The sequence below is a fragment of the Lycorma delicatula genome, chromosome 1 (genome assembly GCF_047948215.1).
Source record: "Lycorma delicatula isolate Av1 chromosome 1, ASM4794821v1, whole genome shotgun sequence".
NCBI classification, from domain to species: domain Eukaryota; kingdom Metazoa; phylum Arthropoda; class Insecta; order Hemiptera; family Fulgoridae; genus Lycorma; species Lycorma delicatula.
Window position 1 is genome coordinate 245269231 of NC_134455.1, and position 18376 is coordinate 245287606.

General features: G+C 30.7%; 1 protein-coding gene across 1 annotated transcript in view; it reads left to right on the top strand.

The window, feature by feature from the left end:
• LOC142330071 (serine protease inhibitor dipetalogastin) overlaps positions 1-18376 on the top strand; it is a 124752-nt gene that overhangs the window by 86131 nt on the left and 20245 nt on the right. Inside the window, exons 3-4 of the mRNA XM_075375120.1 lie at positions 2785-2932; positions 7415-7576. Coding sequence (XP_075231235.1) covers positions 2785-2932; positions 7415-7576 — 310 coding nt within the window. The remainder of the gene's footprint in view (positions 1-2784; positions 2933-7414; positions 7577-18376) is intronic.

The window sequence follows — 18376 nt, forward strand, 5'->3', positions numbered from 1 at the left end:
TATTTTAACAGTAATTTGTAGTATATTTTCAGAAGCGCACATGACGTTTATTTAAAAAGAATTATAAGATAGTTATCATTTCTTTAATACAGTCTTAGTTTGTTTTTTAGTGTTTATATTAAATCGATTACTCTATTTGATAAACTGAGTATTTATGATCTACGGGTAAAGAAAGATAGGAAACTTAATTAAAAAAAAGATAGGAACTAACTTACCATTTCACGGTTTGGAACTGAATTTCTCAAAAAGAAGAGGGCGGCTGAAGTGAAATAAAAATCATAAAATTCAGCGCTAACGAGTTTACAAAACTCATTTTAGTACTTTTTCTACTTTCTTGACGATCTTAATAGAATTAATGACACCACGTTCTCGGCGTTGTTTTTTTAATTTACTTATCTGGAATACATTGACATTTTCCTTAGAATCAAATAAACAAAAGCGCCAGCACGACAATATTTTTAACGATTACTGTATTTACTATATTCAGATCAACCATCGTACTTAAAATTCTTACTCTTTCCCACGTATCCTTGACAATTTAGATACAATTGGCAGTGTCCCTCATTAAGTTGAATAGTATTACTACGAGATGAAATAAGTGCAACGGAAGATGTCCTTTATTAATTTATACAACTCATCCAGATATATCTGGACTATCCCACTCGGTGTAATACGCATTCAGGCCAAGTAGAACAATCGTATACAATTCCATCATTGTGCATACCGAGTTATAATAATCGAATTAGATTAATACGGTATTATGTATTTCATACTACACCGTATCCTCATATTTTTTGTAACTTGGTTTAATGAACTTAGTAGATAATTTAACTACATTATCGTCTTAGAAGGGGCTAATAAGAACATCGCGCTGTTTTCAAGAAATCTAAAAATAGTTGCTAAAAAAAATTTTTTCGGACGTACTATAAACCATTTACTGTAATCGTTTTCATTCTGTATTACGCTTAGTTCATTCCAATACTGAAATCATCTGTTGATATCCTGTGCTTCATCTTCTAAACACATATGTAATATTTGGTTCTTGTACAATTAATTTTCCTTTTTACAACATTGCTTCACAATAATTATTTTAATGCGTTAAAATATTATAGCTACTAACTGTGTGTAGATCTACTAAACTACACACTGATACTACTAACTGAGTGATCTACTAACTGTGTTCTTGCTATCAGTAAAGACCTTACGATGTAATAATTATTTTACATATGATAACGTATATTTCTAAAATAGTTGAAGAATGAAAATGCTCTGTAATGTTAAATTTTCATTAAAACTCCATATCTTTATATTAAACATAAGGGGGAAGCCGATTAAAAATGTTTCTTCGTATATTCAAAGAAGGCTTTACGTTACTCAAAAGACATTTTCCTGCTACATCACTGACGGTTTAAGAAAAAATTATTATTCAATATAAATAAACTAGTGGAACAACCAAATCCTCACCAATCGGAAAATTCCGTAGAATATTGACCAGGAGATAGGCAGAGATATGAATCAGCTCATAAGAATATAATAACTATTTCGATGAAATCTTACTGTAAAGAGACTTTTCTAAATAATTTTTGGAGCAAATTATTTTTTCTTATTTCTTTTACGTTTTTCAAATTTTAATAAAATTTATTTTGTAGAATCTCCAAATATATCGCAAATATATCGCTTTTTTCGTTTATACATTATATTATATAATAAAAAAAATAAAAAAGATAAGTTTCAGATTATAATCGAGTTTATCTGCGAGGTGTAAACAAAAAGCCAAAATGAACTTTTAATTTAACAAAAACTTAGCGGTCCCGTTTTAATTTGACAATCGTTTTTATCATTCAAGGTAATAAAAGTATAATAATATATATATACTTACCTCTTTTAATAATATATTAAAAGAGTAACCTATTGTTAAACGTGCCAGCTAGCAGGCAAATAAATGAATGAGGGACTACCAGAAAATAATAATAATAGTATTTGAGTGTTGTCGGAAAGCGCCGTTAGATAACTGGAGTGGACATTCAAAATACATCCTTCTAGCCGATATGTAGATCAATTTAATAGTCTTAAACATTTACCTACATAATTTTTTTCTTAAATGTCATTAATCCAATTAAAATTCTCCCCTTAAGATTTCTTATCCTTTAACACTGTTCAGTAAACTTCACAAGTTTCTTTTAATTACAATCGATCGGTTAATTCAAATCTACTCTATCTCACAAAATTAATTTTACTATTCGACAAGTTAGTTATACATTCAAAATTCACTTTGTGAAATTTAAAATCCACAACACGGTATCAACCGAACAAGTTATCTTTCATAAAGTAAACATGTGTCGATCTCAAAAAACAATACTGCAACATTTCGACAATCAGCGTACAAAATCTTTTCATAAACTAACAGTGGATAGTGATATTGCCTTTTCCAAACGGTGGTACATACTGAAATAGCACTGAACGGATTTATAAATAGTTTTACAATCAAATTTACAGTGCGGTAAACGGAAGTGAAAACTTGACCGTCAACAGAACTTGACCCGATCTTTTTGGTATTCTTAAGAGATTATTTAAATACCGATCAAAAAACAAGAAACTTATTTAATTATTAAGTAAAGTCTACGTTTTTGCATGTAAAGTATAAGATTACATTATATCTCGATAGATATACTTTATTTAATAATTAATTTTACTTTTCTTAGATCAGAATTTAAAAACCTTTTATAAAGTTTAGTAATTAATATATTATTTATTATTAATTCAAGATATTTACATTCCATTTAGGCTTAAAACTAGCAGAGAATACAAGTGCATGTCTGAGATCTGAAGGAGCCACATGCGAACATCGGTGCGGTAAAGAGCGGGATCCAGTTTGCGGTACCGACGGAAGAACTTATCTAAATCGTTGCATGCTACAAGTAGAAATATGCAGGTGAGTCGTCGGTTAACATAGAAACTTATTCATGATATAAATTATACGTGTATAATGCATCGTGTTCCTAATTTATTACTCCGCTACCGCGAAGAGAATTTTACGAGAATTCCTAAACGCATACCCGAGTACTGAAAAATATTTAATAGCTTAGTTTAAAATAAACCACCTTTTTAATGTAAGCGTGTTAAAACTATCTAAATTATTCGTATATGTTTTAATACCTGATGCGGTATCAGAATCGGCTTCAATACTTAATTCAAGTACTTTTAAAGGAATATTCAGGATATTTGACATGTTCAAATATGTTTAAATGACTTGGAAATAATCTTCTACTATATAAGATGTTTCTTTTATATTTATATCAAGTTCGCGACTCTCTGTTACTCAACATCACTCCTGAAAATCTGAGAGCTAAGAGAATTCCGAATTCGCGCTAAGCAAAGGTAATATTAAAGAATTTATATACTTAACAATTTTTTATCGTTGTTTATTGAGTAAGCTGTACTTTGCTCAAAAAAATAGCACATCTGAAATCTATTTATAACAATTATGCGGATAATTTGTGAATTTCAGTAATTCGCTGACGTTTTACAAATTATTGGGAGTTACCTGCGTTTTATATTATTGTATTTTCAATTTTTATTCTGTATTTTTAATACTTATTCTGTATTTGTTATTTATTAATTTTTTGCATAAAAATCATTATCATATATTTGTAATTGGAAAACAACTTACAAATATGGTTATTACATTACACTTATAGAGATCACTGCTATTCGTGCCAGTCTTGGTATCTGTCCAGGATTGCACGTATTGTTAACGACTGAAAATTTGTAAAAACTTGCTAAAACTTTAGAAGAACTTGATTACAATTATTTGAATCAGCACTCATGAAACCTTATTGTATAATGAATCATATTCCTCTATACAGACGCTAAAAATTAATTTGTGCATTCACATATTGATTTCTTTCCATTAATCCTTGGAATAATAAATGATAAAAGTGGTGATTCTTCTTAAACAAGTTATTTCATTGATGGAAAAGGTTGCTACAAAAGTAAATGGAAAGCTAATGCAATGTAACAGTTACTGCAACCAAGGCCAACAAAAGAAGAGAATTAAATAGGAAGTTTAAAATAAGTATACGTTGCCATTTTCTACTTTTACCAAGCTTTTTAACATAAATTTGTAATGGTTGATTTCTTTTAAATCAAAAATGATAGAAAACTTTAAATTACATATTTATAATCTGAAGAGAGATATAACTAATTCTCTCTCTATAACACATAGAGAGAAAATCATTAAAATGATTAATTTTTTATAACATTGTTATTCTTCTCATGGGCATGGAGATTAGTTATATCCAATTTCCCAATTAAAAAGTAATGAAGTTCTAATATGTCATTATTGGTGAGGTTAATTTATTCCACATGTCTATTAACATTTTTAAAAGGCATGTCTTAGCAGCCTTCTGACAGATGATTAAGATGTAATTTAGTTTATAAAATGTTTATTATTTTTATGAATACTATCTTTTGTTATTACTTGTTTCACGCTGTTTTTTTCCTAAGTAGTAGATTGTATTATAAAAATACTAACATTATTATTACAGGATAATTACTATTATTTAGAAATGCATGTTATTGTTATAATTTTTTGATCTTTCTTATAGCTATTTAATACTTCAGCAAATTGCATCCTAATGACGGAATAACATTATCTATAAAAATTAATTACCATTTAGTTGACTAATTATCATTACTGTATGACATCCCTGCTTAAGTATGGAAATTGTTAGGACAACAAGGTACAGAAATTCTAGCTCGTTTGTTCAACCATATCACATTGTCACATGAAGTAACATCACAATGGAAAACAAGCATCATTGTACCAACTTTGAAAGGCAAATGAGATATCAGTGACTGCGCAACCTACAGGCCAATTTGATTCCTATGGTGCGCAATTAAGATCTTCCACATCCAGAATACTGCAACCATTTTGGCAAATGGCTTTGTGAGAGGCTGCAAAACAACTGATGCCATCCATGCTTCCTGTCTGTTAATTGATAAACATTGTGAAAAGAACAAGTCAATCCGTATGGCATTCTTGGACCTTGAAACGTCATTCAATAGCTATCACACAAGCCGATATAGCATGCCTGAGGCCTACATAGGTTGATTGTGCAACATCTCTACTTGGATGTTACCAGCACTATTCACTGTGCTGCTGGCACTTCCTAATCTTTTTCTAACAACTTTTTTATCAAAAAAAATTTTTTTTTCTATCATTTTTTTGGCGTACATCAAGGATCAGCGTTTTCACTGCTATGCTCTTCATCCACTGTAGACACAATGACAGAGGATATGCAGACATCTTACCCATGGATACTTCCCTATGCAGATTATATCGCACTGGCCACTGATACCTGCCACAGCCTTGAACAGCAGCTACAGTGATGATGAAATACATGTCTCTGCAATTATGACCTGTATCTCCACACCAATAAGATCGAATACATGGAGTGTGGTAATCAAACAGATGGATCCATAATCATCAATGGACAGTTGCTCAACAAAGTCACCAAATTCAAATATCTGGGTCACAGATGACATCAGACGGTGAAACATTGCAGGATGCACAGATTGGAGTAAATGCAGCATCGATGAAGTGGTAGCAGGTCACCAGTGTTCTTTGTGACTGTAGAATTCCAGTGTACAAGACAGTTGTAAGACCGGTAGCGCTGAACAGAGCTGAGTGCTGGCCTACCACAAAAAAAATCATGAACAAGTCTTGCATACCATGAATATGCATATGCTGCACTGGTTGCTTGGCCCTAGGCCTAACACGATTTAACCGCTTCACAAATGTGGATGTCGGAAAGGAAACTGGTGTCACACCAATACCTGAAAAATGAGAGAAGCACAATTGCGATGGTTTGGCCATGTTTTGTGCAGCAGAAACCAATCGATGGTCAAAACTACATTCCATTTGAGTCCAGTAGGACAATGGCAGATTACCTTAAAAACTTTGGCTAAATAGCATAAATGAGGATATGTGTGCCGTCAATGTCCACCCACAGGACGCAGCTGAATGAATATGGCAAGTGCAATATACAGCAGCAAACTCCCACCCCTAGGCGAACCATACTAAGAAAAAGAAGTACTATTAATTACTTACTGCTTAATATATTATTTTTTCTCTCTTTTTTTTGTTCTCTGAAAAAGCATTTAACAATAGAAGAGAGGAAAATTAAGCAATAAGATAATGTTAACTAATTTCTATAAATAAATTTCATGATTAAATAACTGTACTAGCATATTTGTACTTGTCTGTACTCTACTGTACGTAATAGTAAGACAGAATGGAACTAACCTATACTTCTATGGATTCTTTACTTGAAGTGTCTGAATATTTTGCTTAAAAACAACATTCTAAAGTTATCTTGAGCACTAATGTTGAACTTAGGAAAATGAAAGAAATGACTTATTATGCCCAAAAATTAATATATCATATTATTCATTTAAGTAAGAAGAAATCTATACATATTTATGTGTTCAAAATAAAAGTTCAAAATTTAAAAACTGATTTGGCATAATTATTTCTTTATGAAATTTTTGTCAGTAACCTGTTGTTGAAATCATTTCCATTACAATCAAAATCATGATGATACACATACTTTATATCTTAGTTATATATATATATATATATAGATTTCTATAAAAAAAATTATATCTAAAACAAGGTGATCACTTATTTTTTGTTTTCAACTTCCATTTTCATTTTTCTTACCCCTGAAAACATTTTCCCCAAGTTGCATCTTTTAACTATCATGTAGCTGCTGAAGTTTTTCTTTCTTCCATATATTGTGTTATATTTTATGTATGAAAATGTTTTTATGAACGTATTTTATGTATCTTTATTAATAGTTTTATTACTTCCAACATTTACATTGCTAGTCATCTTGCAAACAATGATGAAAAACAAACTTAAATTTGAGTTATATTTCTTTTTTTGTTCCTTAAGTCTTTAAAATTTCCTAGGTTTTTATTGCAATTTGTTTGCATGTTCCATTTAAAAGTTCCAAATTATATACTTATTGGAATTTTATTTAGAGGAAAAGAACTTGTTCTTTTATTGCATTGTTTTCTTTTATTACATAGTCTGCAGTGTTGTTTTTAAATTCTATTAGACTAAATAAACCTGCCACATTTTTATTCCTATTATATTGGTTTACATTGGTTTTAACTATTATTTATTATATGGATAAATATTATATTCACAAATTATTTTTGTGTTAAACATTTTAATACTTTCCAATTTTGTGATTATAGTGTAGAATGTAATCTATTCTTAATCTATCTTTAATTTTATATATATATATATATATATATATTTATATGTTTTTAAAGTTTTATATATAAAACTCAATTATAGTAAAAATTTATAATTGATTAATTAATTTAAAAAATTTTCTCGCAGAGTAGGGATAACATTATCACACCTGGGACCATGTAATAATATCTCAGCTCATCGGGAGAACTGTCCTGTCAACTGTGATCATGCACCTTTAGATGGCCCAGTCTGTGGTTCTGATGGCAACGTCTACAAAAATACATGTCAGATGAAACTACTTACTTGTGGGTATGACTCTATTTTTATCACTTGAACAAAGTGCTTGTAAATTATTCAAATAAAAGGAATTTGAATTTTTTTTTATTTTACTACCAAAAAATTGTTTATCTTTCAAGCTGCACTACTTATTCAAGAGGTTTAATATCAGATTTCACATAAAGTCTTGGTTACACTAAACAGATGTACAGTATAAACCAAAATAAGGAGTATTATGTTCATTACCCATTCATTGTTTTTTCAATCTTAAAAGTATTTCAATTACTTCAAAGTATTACTTTTTGAACTCTCTTCATTCTTTAAAGAATAACGATTAACTCTTGTATAAATAATGATGCTATTCACAAAATGTGAAATATAAATTCTACGAAATAAAAATTTCTTTGAAATCACATATCTAGTCCAAAGGAAACAAAATTTCCTTTTTTAGCTTTACTAATCTTTTTAATTTCCACTTTAATTAGAGCAAAAACCCCTTTTTTACAACAAATTATCAATTTTTAAACTTGCCCTGCCAATTTGATGTACTCAACATTTTTACCATCCTTACAGTTTTATTAGAGAACATTAACCATTGTAAAAAATTCAGTATAAATATTAATGGGAACTTACACAACAAAGTATAACTTAAAAACTAAGTATTTATAAAACTTAAATAAAATAATATAAACTTATATATTATTCTGTGAATGTGAAATATTCATAATTAAAAAATTATACTACTTCGTCGAAAACCTGTTCAAGTATTTTAAGTAGTATTGTTTAAGTAAATCAGTCCAAGATCGAGCTCTTAAGACCTTGACCTTATCAGGTCCAATATTTCTTATCAGGTCACTGGATAAGAAAGAAAATTTCCCAGAAACCTCAATATCTTAACTGCCTCTCCTAAAACACAAAAATATTAAGGATGAATTAACTCTGCTGGCTCTTAAGTCAATCATCTCTTACATAATTAGCTTTAATAGGTCTAATTATAATTAAACCCCTCTGGAAAGATAAATTAATTTCATCTGTAAATTTACCTCTGCATTCAGTACTAGAGATTGTACTGCTTTAATTCATTAGGAATAAAATTAATATCAATCAAATTAAAATACAGGATATTTTAAATAACTAGTTTTGAATTTTTAGTTAATAATTATTTAAGGTTTTTGTTCTTAATTAAATTTTCTTGCCTGCACTATGATTACTTGCATTTCTCAGTCATGGGATTTCTTAGTCATGGGATGTTTAGCCAGTCAGGGTGCTCTGACCCCTGGACCCCTTTGTGTGCATTTTTCTCAACTTGTGAGAATAATAATGGCAAATAAAAATTAAACTCTGTTCAATTTATAAGAAATATGAGTGTACTGTAATTTCTTCAGAGCAACTGTTTGGTCAGTACAGACCTGAAACTTTGAGTAATCTGAAGAATGCGGATTTCAAAAGAGTTGGCCTCCATCTTAAAAATAGTTATTATAGTTGGTAACCCATACAAAGGACAGGTAAAAATGTATTTTGCCTGGTTCTTAGAGTTATCTGACAGACACCACCAGTTGGAGGTGATCATACTTCATTTCTCAATTTTTTATTTTTTTTATTGTATTTTTACAATTTATTATAATTTTTTTTATTTACAATCCAATCATACATTCACTCTACCATCTTTGAAATAGCCATGCAACACTTCAAACAGTTTTTTACTCTTCATAGCAGTATTGGAACTCAGAAACCAGAATATCCTTCAGATGGTCGGTTAAATTTTTTTTGTTTTCTACTGTTCCAAAATGGTGTCCTTTGAGGAGTTTTTTTTTTTTAAGTTGGGAACAGAAAAAGTCATAGGGACTCAAGTCAGATGAATAACATGGTTGAGGAAGTACAGAAATGTTTTTCTTTGCGAAAAACTCATTGAGAGTGCAGTGTCACAAGGTGCATTGTCATAATGCAGCACCTAGTTGTCTTTGATGGCTAGTCTCACGCGAGTAACTCTTTTCTGCAGTCTTTCAAGAATTTCTCAATAAACATATTGATTTACAGTCTGTCCTGTAGGCAAAAACTCCTTATGAACAACACCATTACTATCGAAGAAACAAATTAATATGGTTTTGCTTTTTGATTCGCTCATTTTTGCTTTTTTGGGACATGGTGAGTTTGAAGTGTGCCAATACTTGCTCTGGCATTTTGTTTCTGGGTAATACTCAAATATCCAAGATTCATCGCAATAAAAGCATTTGTTTAGAAAATCAGGATCAGTTTCAATTCACCCTAGAAGATCGCGGCACACCTCCAGCCTGTTGTTTTTCTGTTCAACAGTGAGGTTTTTTGGGACCAATTTTACACAAACTTTTTTCATGTCCAATTCACTTTTCAAAATTTGATGGACTGTGGTTTGGTTCAAATTCAATTGTTCTACAATCATTCTGAGATTTAATCGCCGGTTGTACCATATCAAGTCTGATTCGCTCAACATTGCCATCACTTTTTAATAATAATGGTCATTCAGGGCGTGGATTGTCCGCAACTGATCCTGGCCATCTGAAAATGCTTTAAACCACCAAAAAACTTGGGCTCGTGACACAGCGTCAACTCTATATGCCCTTTTCAATTTTGAAAAAGGTTCAGTAGCATTCTCAGCAGCATTCTTAACACAAAACTTGACTGCACAACATTGCTCATAATTAATATCACTCATTTTTGTAAGCACAACAAAAACTGGTTTCACGAAAAGTTTGTTCACATCTCACATGACAACAGTAGACTATTAATACCTCACTGTTAATATTAATAACCTCACTGTTGAATATTAATACCTAATATAAATCAGCCTTTCATATAACCATATGTTTACTAGTAACTTTACAGTGTTGCCATTTTGGCTGCCAACAAAAAAATTAGTCTCATTACTTTATTTACAGATCTCGTACAGTAACAGTGGTAGTAGTTGTGTTGGTTGAGCTGCCGCTCTGTACATCGTCTCACCCCTTAAAAATCTAAATTCAAGCTCACATATTTGCAAGCCCAATTCTAATGAGTATCTCATTTAGTACAGAGGGAAATGGGGAATTTACAATCAATGTTCAGAATATTTTTACTTTTCTTCACTCCTTTCAAGGTCAAATTTCAAAAAATCTAAAAAATTGATATTTAGGAATTCACATGAAGATTACATATACCAAAAATCAAGTTTATATATTCATTTGTTACCAAGAAATTAAAAAAAATAACCGGATTTAAAAAAAAAATCAAAAATCCATTTTAACCTATTAAACTCAGAATTTCAAAAAACTCTAGAAAATGGTTTTTAGATATTCACATGAAAATTACATTCACCAAAATCAAGTTTATATCTTCTTTTTTTAAGGAAAAATTAAAGAAAAGTAGTAAATAACATTGTTACTTCATTTTAACTCTTTAAACTCGGAATTTACAAAAATCCTTCCTTAGTGAGCCCTTAGACTTTAAAAAGAACATGTTTACAAATTTTCATAATTTATCTTCAGTAGGTTTTGCTGGGCATTGATGAATCAGTCAGTCAGGACAAGTTGCTTTATAGATACAGATTAATATATAAAATTGCAAAGTACGTGAGGAAAAATCTCAATTCCAAAATCCAACATCAAGAACCGAAAACTTCCAACCACAAATGAAACAGAAATAGATAAAATCACCTAGAAATTAAAGAAAAACAAGGCAGCAAGTGACGACTTAATTGTAGCAAAATAAGGGAAGAATTAGAAAAACAACCCATAGAAGAACTGAAGAGCATTCTTGAAAACATATGAAAAACTGAAAAAGTTCCACAAGATTGTAAAATACAACAACTACATAAAAAATGATATAAACACATGTAAATATGTACAGAGGATTTCTCTCTTAACTGTGAATACAAAATCTTCTCAAAAGATTCTATAACTAGAATCGAATCAATCGTAAGGAAGAGTTGGGCAAGACGGGATAGCGGATTATGGTAGAATAATTAAGCTACTGACTGAGTTTGTGGTGCCGTACAGCGGAAGAGTTGTTATTACCAGTAGAGGTAGACAAGAAGTCTTGGTGTAAGCAGCACTATCTTGAGCGAGTAGTTTAGCTTATTATTGGTTTTTCGTGCAAGTGGTGTGATTTCTCTTGGATAGGGTATTTGTTTTGTTGCGGTTTGAAGGTGAATAAAGGTAACTTACACTGTTTTATTAGTAAATCCATATATACAAATGAAAATTGTTATTTGTAGTGATTGATTTACATAAGTCATATTTCTCTTTGATAAAATCTAACCAAAAAGGAACAATAAAAACCCAAAAACACATCACTGGGGCAACATGGGGTATTGTACGCAGAGTAAAATGGAGCAGTATTTCATTTTGGCCCACACTTTTTTGAGTCATTCTTATTTTCTTTACAGATTAACCGAGATGGTTAGAACCTACAAAAGGAAGACTGATCGAGGAAGGTGGGATCCGGAATCCATGAAAATGCTATTGAAGCTGTTATCAAGGGGGATATGGGTTACAAAATTGCAGCTGATTCCTTTAGATTTCCACAATCTACGCTTGAAATAAGTGTAAAGATGATTCTGAAACAAGCTAAAAAAATTAACTAGGCGTTTACTTCAAGGTCAATACAATACGTACGAATGATACTGTACGTACGAATCAAGTATCCAATTTTGGTACATAGTCTAGGCCCAACAAAAACTGTGTTTACTGTTGATGAAGAGAATTTATTAGTTGATAATTTGTTCAAAATGGAAGAATAATTATCTAGATTAACATCTTACTACCTGAGAAGTCTTGCCTATCAAAGAACACATAAACTCGATAAAAACCATACCTTTCTGAGACAAAATAAATACCTGGGTAAGACTGGTTGTTGGGTTCAATGCCCCAACGTTTCCGTATAAGTTTGAGAAACCCGAAATCCATAAGCAAGGCTACAGAAAAAATGCTACAGGTTGCATTATTATCTCCCATCTAACTGGCACTCCAATCTTATGTTTAAGAATAGTTTGGTTTAAGTATTTTAGAATTTGTCTGTCAACGCCATCTTGATCATATCGCAGTTTTGATCAACCATGATATACTGAGCAATAATGATATGCTTGATAACAGCAAATCGAGTCGGAAGAAGGTTTTTTTTCAGTGCGGTTGCTTCCTGTATTGTATTAACTCAAACGGTAGTGATAACATGCTCTTTTCTTACTTGTAGATGGTAGATACATGCTTTTTTTTGTGGATGGTGGGTAACATTTTAACAGTTTTATTGCACCATATAATTAAAAATCCATTATACAAAAATATTCATTGCTTCTCCTGAAAATACCCTGTAAGCTGACACAATAAAGGTTATTGTCGATTAATACTAACGCCAACATGAATTCTGATCCAAATCCTAACCAAAATCCAACATGAATGACATCAATAAGAAAGTTGCAGTATCAGTAGGTTTATTTGAAAAAATGGGAGGAAACTTTCCAGTGGGTACCACCAGGACCCAAGGAAAATGTGTCTAGTGTAAACTGAGTAGAAACGATTTTAGTATTAGTCATGGTGGACAGTTTGACCTGAAACAGTATAACCAGTACAAAGGACCCAAAATAAATTGAAAAAGAAATCATGCTTCCAGCAAATTATCTAATTTCTTTGTAACTCTGAAGAAACTCTCAGAATATAATGTTATTACAACTGAAGTATCATTGTGTTATACACAATCAAAGTTATTCTAGCCTACAGTATGGCAACAAATTGGGATCAAACATGTTTTGTCAAATTGGCAACAAAGATGTCTTGCATCAGAAATAAATCAGAGACTTTAGTTAAAAGTATCCTTGCTCCCAACAGTGTGAATGATTTTCTAGAAATCATATAGTATCCTGAAAAAAGCAGCCAGTTTTTCTTTTGCCACCAATGCTTCTAAAAAAGGAAACTAAAATGTCCCCCGATTGTATTAATTATTAAGGTGGTTCAAATATAAATGAGAATTTTGTTCTATAAAAAGTAATTCAAACGCGATGTTGTGGCTGCAGTGAGTGAGAGACTGGACGAATAGACACCACCCTAACCAATTGCAGTTCTGTTTGCACCGTTGGATCAGTCGGTAGCACGATAAGCGAGCAAGAATGCATGTGTCCGTTGCAACACGCATTATCATTAAATTTTTAATTAAAATGAAAAACCCTAGGAATTTTAGACCAGACTATGCGCACACTTCGGCGGTGATGTGTTGTCGAAGGCACAAGTATATCGGTCGTACAATACCTTTAAGAAAGAAGTAAAAGCATTGAAAACGAAGCCCATGACCAATGTCCGCCCATATGTATCACGTCAAAGAACATTCACCGCATCGAGCAGCTGATTTTGAACAACAGACCAATCAATGTGCGGGAGATGGCAGCAAGAGTGGATATTAGTATCGGCAGCATCGAAACAATTTTTCATAACCATCTTGGATAAAAAATTGTCGCCATAAAATAATTCTAAAATTGTCGCCATAATGTATCGCACCCTTACTTTCGAGCATAAGTTTACGCGGGATAAGGTCTGCACTTCTTTTTTAACGCGTTATGAGCAGGATAACGAAAATCTATTAAAGCGTATTTTAAAAATGGATCAGACATGGATCCAACCCAATATACCTTAAAGTAAACGCTTCCCGATGTAATACCGAAAGAAAGACGAGGTAGGGCCTGTGAAACCGAAGACCATGCCATCAGATGGTAAGGCACGTAGCGTGAACCGTGTTCTGGAACATGAGAGGAGTACTGTATGTTGATTTTTGAATCGAACTAAAGAACAGAAAACTATGAATGCAGCCTACAGCAGCGACCTCTTACGGAAACACGGAAAGCCAGCATGTAGATCGAAACGCTGTTCCAATACACAGCGTCATGTTTCCCAGGACTATGCGAGGTCTCACACTACCCATTTAACGAGCGATACCTTCGTCAAACTCAGCTGGGAGACATTTTAACATCTGGCCTATTGATATATTGATTTTTGTGTATTTTAATTTTTTTTATTTTAAAAGATATCTTGGAAAGAAATATGACTTTACTACAGACAATATTTATGAGGAATTGCAAAACTTTTCATTGTGCCAAAAAATTGAACATTAGAATTTTGAAACTGCTCTTAAGTTATTTGGCTTATTTCTTTCTTTTTCCTGTTTAGCCTCTGGTAACTACCGTTTAGATAATTCTTCAGAGGATGAATGAGGATGATATGTATGAGTGTAAATGAAGTGTAGTCTTGTACATTCTCAGTTCGACCATTCCTGCGTGGTTAATTGAAACCCAACCACCAAAGAACACCGGTATCCACGATCTAGTATTCAAATCCGTGTAAAAATAACTGGGTTTACTAGGACTTGAACGCTGTAGCTCTCAACTTCCAAATCAGCTGATTTGGGAAGACGCGTTAAACACTAGACCAACCCGGTGGGTTTATTTGGCTTACTAGATAAAGTGAATTTGAATGACCTCTGTGTGAAGATTTGTGAAAATGGTTGCATTTTGAATAACTGTGTTCAATATGAAGGACATGATATTGCAAAGTGGCTACATTTTTTCTAAAGCCCTAAAAAAAAGAAAATGTACTGAATATTTTAAAAGTAATTGCCTTTGTTGAGGAAGTATTGTCATTAAGGAAAATAAGCTTCTGTGAATTAATAAAGCCATAACTCCAAGTGGTTGTAATTTCAGTATGAGTTGCAAGTTGTTTTTTCGAAAATATAAAAATTTTTCGTGTAGTACACTTTTTGTGTTTTATGTGCTGCAATTTTTTTAATGAAAATGTCCCAGTTTCCAATTAAAGTTATTCTAATTTACTGTATAAACCATACTGTGTTTATACGTAAATTTTAAATATAACTTAACACAAAATGTTTTTTCTTTGAAAACAATGACAACTCTATCATACATAAACAACTGGGAGAATGTCAAGGAGATTCAGAAAAGGAGGAACATGTGCAGAACCAATTTGGAAAGTTAAACAATAATAGGGGACAAAATGATTAGATGTAAAATTTGTGTAATCATCTTTGTAGATTTCAAAAAGGCTATACAACTCAATTGATAGAACTTCCTTATTTAACATCGTAGAAGAATTTGGTGTAGATCCAAAAACAAATACCATTACAAAACAGACTTTTATAAACATAAGATCCAAAGTAAAATTTATTGAAGAACTCTCAGAAGAATTTGAAGTTAAAACAGGAATTCAATAAGGGAATGGTTTATCACAACTCTTTTTAACTACATCACAGAGAAAGTAATTAGAGAATGAGAAAAGAATATATGATATAAATATATATATTATAAAAGAATATAATAATATAAATGTAATAGAAAAAAAGAAAGGAAAATCTTGAGAAAAATCCTAGGACTTATAAGAACAAGTAAAGACAAGTATAACTAGTAAAGATAAAAGGAAAATGAGAAATTGTCAGATTCCAACAGAAAATGAAAAGCCAAATTCTTTTGCCAGCTTATGAGAATGAATGATAACATGCTCACAAAATAAATCTTCCACCATATTTAAAACAAAAGAAATGAAAATCAGTAGAACTCAATGATTCAAAAAGATTAAAAAAATGAAAATATTTAAAGAAATAGTACAAGATAGAATAGTGTTCAGAAAACTGGTTCAAGATCAAAAGGGTTTCCAAGAGATGGAGAAAAAATACATCAACAAGGTCTGAGAGAAGGCAAAATCATAGCACAAAAATGCTGACCTATTGTAGGACCAGGAAAGAAAATCGTTAATCCTTAGAAGAGAAAGAGATGAATGCAAAATGTTGCTTCTTGTGCTCCTCAGTACGCCAAACTTGAAAAAGAAAAGAATATATGTGTGCACACGCACGCGTGTGTGTGTGTAAAACTTATGGAAATCTAACTTCAAAATTTATAGGCCCCAATAAATATATAAAATTTATTAAATATAAAAATAAAATAAAAAATGATACATTATCCAAAAGTTTCAATTAAATTATGTTGAAAGCAAACATACTAATTTCTAATACTATACATAAAACATACTAACTGTAGATGAAGAGTCACCTGAGTATTGGGAACAGTATTTTTAGTGTTTACCACACAAACTCCACTTAATGATTGTTAATTACCAAAGAATATATTACAGAAGGGGATGATGAAAAGTATCTGGCATCAATAACAGACAACATGTTCTTCAATACACCATACTTTGTTTTAAAACTCATAATGATTAAACAATGTAAAAATAACTTTAGTTAATGTATCCTTTTTAAGAACTGCATCCTTTTAGAATTTGTGGTTACATTTTAAGCAATGATTGGCAGATATTCACCATAAGTAGGTTTTGAAAACAGGCTAATAAGATGGCTTCTAGTGTGATAGTAAAGTGACACGTGGAGTATTCTACATAAAAGTAGTCTGACATAAAATCCTTAATTTTTTTTAATGATGTTCCACGATTGACCACAACTTTATAGAAATTTCTCTATATAAAAGCGTTTGAGGTTGATAATAATGTTGCTCATGCAACAAGGAAAAGTAATTGTATTTAACAAAATTTCTTATTCTTATTAGGTGCTTATAATAATATAATTTATGGAAGACATTTTAAGTAAAAATAATAATTTTGTTATAATAATTTCTAATATTACTTGATCAAAATGCTTTATAATTATTTTTATTACATTGCAATGTTATTTTAAATAAACTATATAAGATTAAAATACTGATACACCAAAACTTTGCCAATTTGGATTAATGCTGACATAATCCAATACAATTTATTAAAATTCTGATTTTTACAACATATTATAAGTTAAATGTTTATCTATGTCTATTGAAATCTAATGTTAAAACATTCATTTTGATGTGTATTCATATCTACTAAAAATATGTTTGTTGTATAAATTAGGTATGTATAAACCCTAACTATAAAAACAAAGTGTAAAAATCCATACTGTAACATTTAATTACTTCAATAATATTGTTAACAAAAATAAAATTAAATTGAAAATATATTAAAATTTTAATTCAAACATTAATTTCTAAAAGAACAATTGAACAGTTTTCTTAAAGTAATATTTTACAGACAAAAAATTCAAGGCATAAAAATATCTATACTGAACATTGATTTCATTTTATTAAACCAATTATTTGGCTTTTTAAATCATTCAAACAAAGAAGAACACAGTTTTTTTAACATAATATTTATTTTTAATAAAAAAAATATTGCTGTAGTAAAATTAAAAAACCCAAGATTGAGGTTGATCTAAATATCAAAGATTGTGATATGTACAAAATATTATTCATTTAAATTACTTGAATACATCCCAATATCAGAAATAAATTAAAATCAGAATCTGTCTTATTGACAGAATCAGAATCAGAATCTTGTTTATTTGGGTCAAGTTTGAAATTAAAAAAGTCAAAGAGATTAATTGAGATCTGTAAGTAATTAATATGATACACTTACGCCAACCATTGGTAATTCTAAATCATATCCAATTACTTCATAGTAACTATCTGGTCAAGTGGTTGTTAAGTTCAGATAAAGTTCTAAAAGTCATTGACTGAATACTTAAAAAAGAATGTTCTCTTAATTTCAAAAGAGGTGCAGATTAGGCCTATACAGTGAAGTTTATTAGACAAACTATGGTATATTTACTGTTACATATAGGATATTAAATAATAGATTTAAAAAGATTTAATTTTTTAAATGCAATATCCTTAGAACTAAATTATTTCTAATGAATAAAAGACTAATTAATTTGTTGCAAATTGTTATAAAACGTATACCTTTATGTTTTATTACTTTATATTATTGTAATTTAAGGACTTTTTAGTTATTG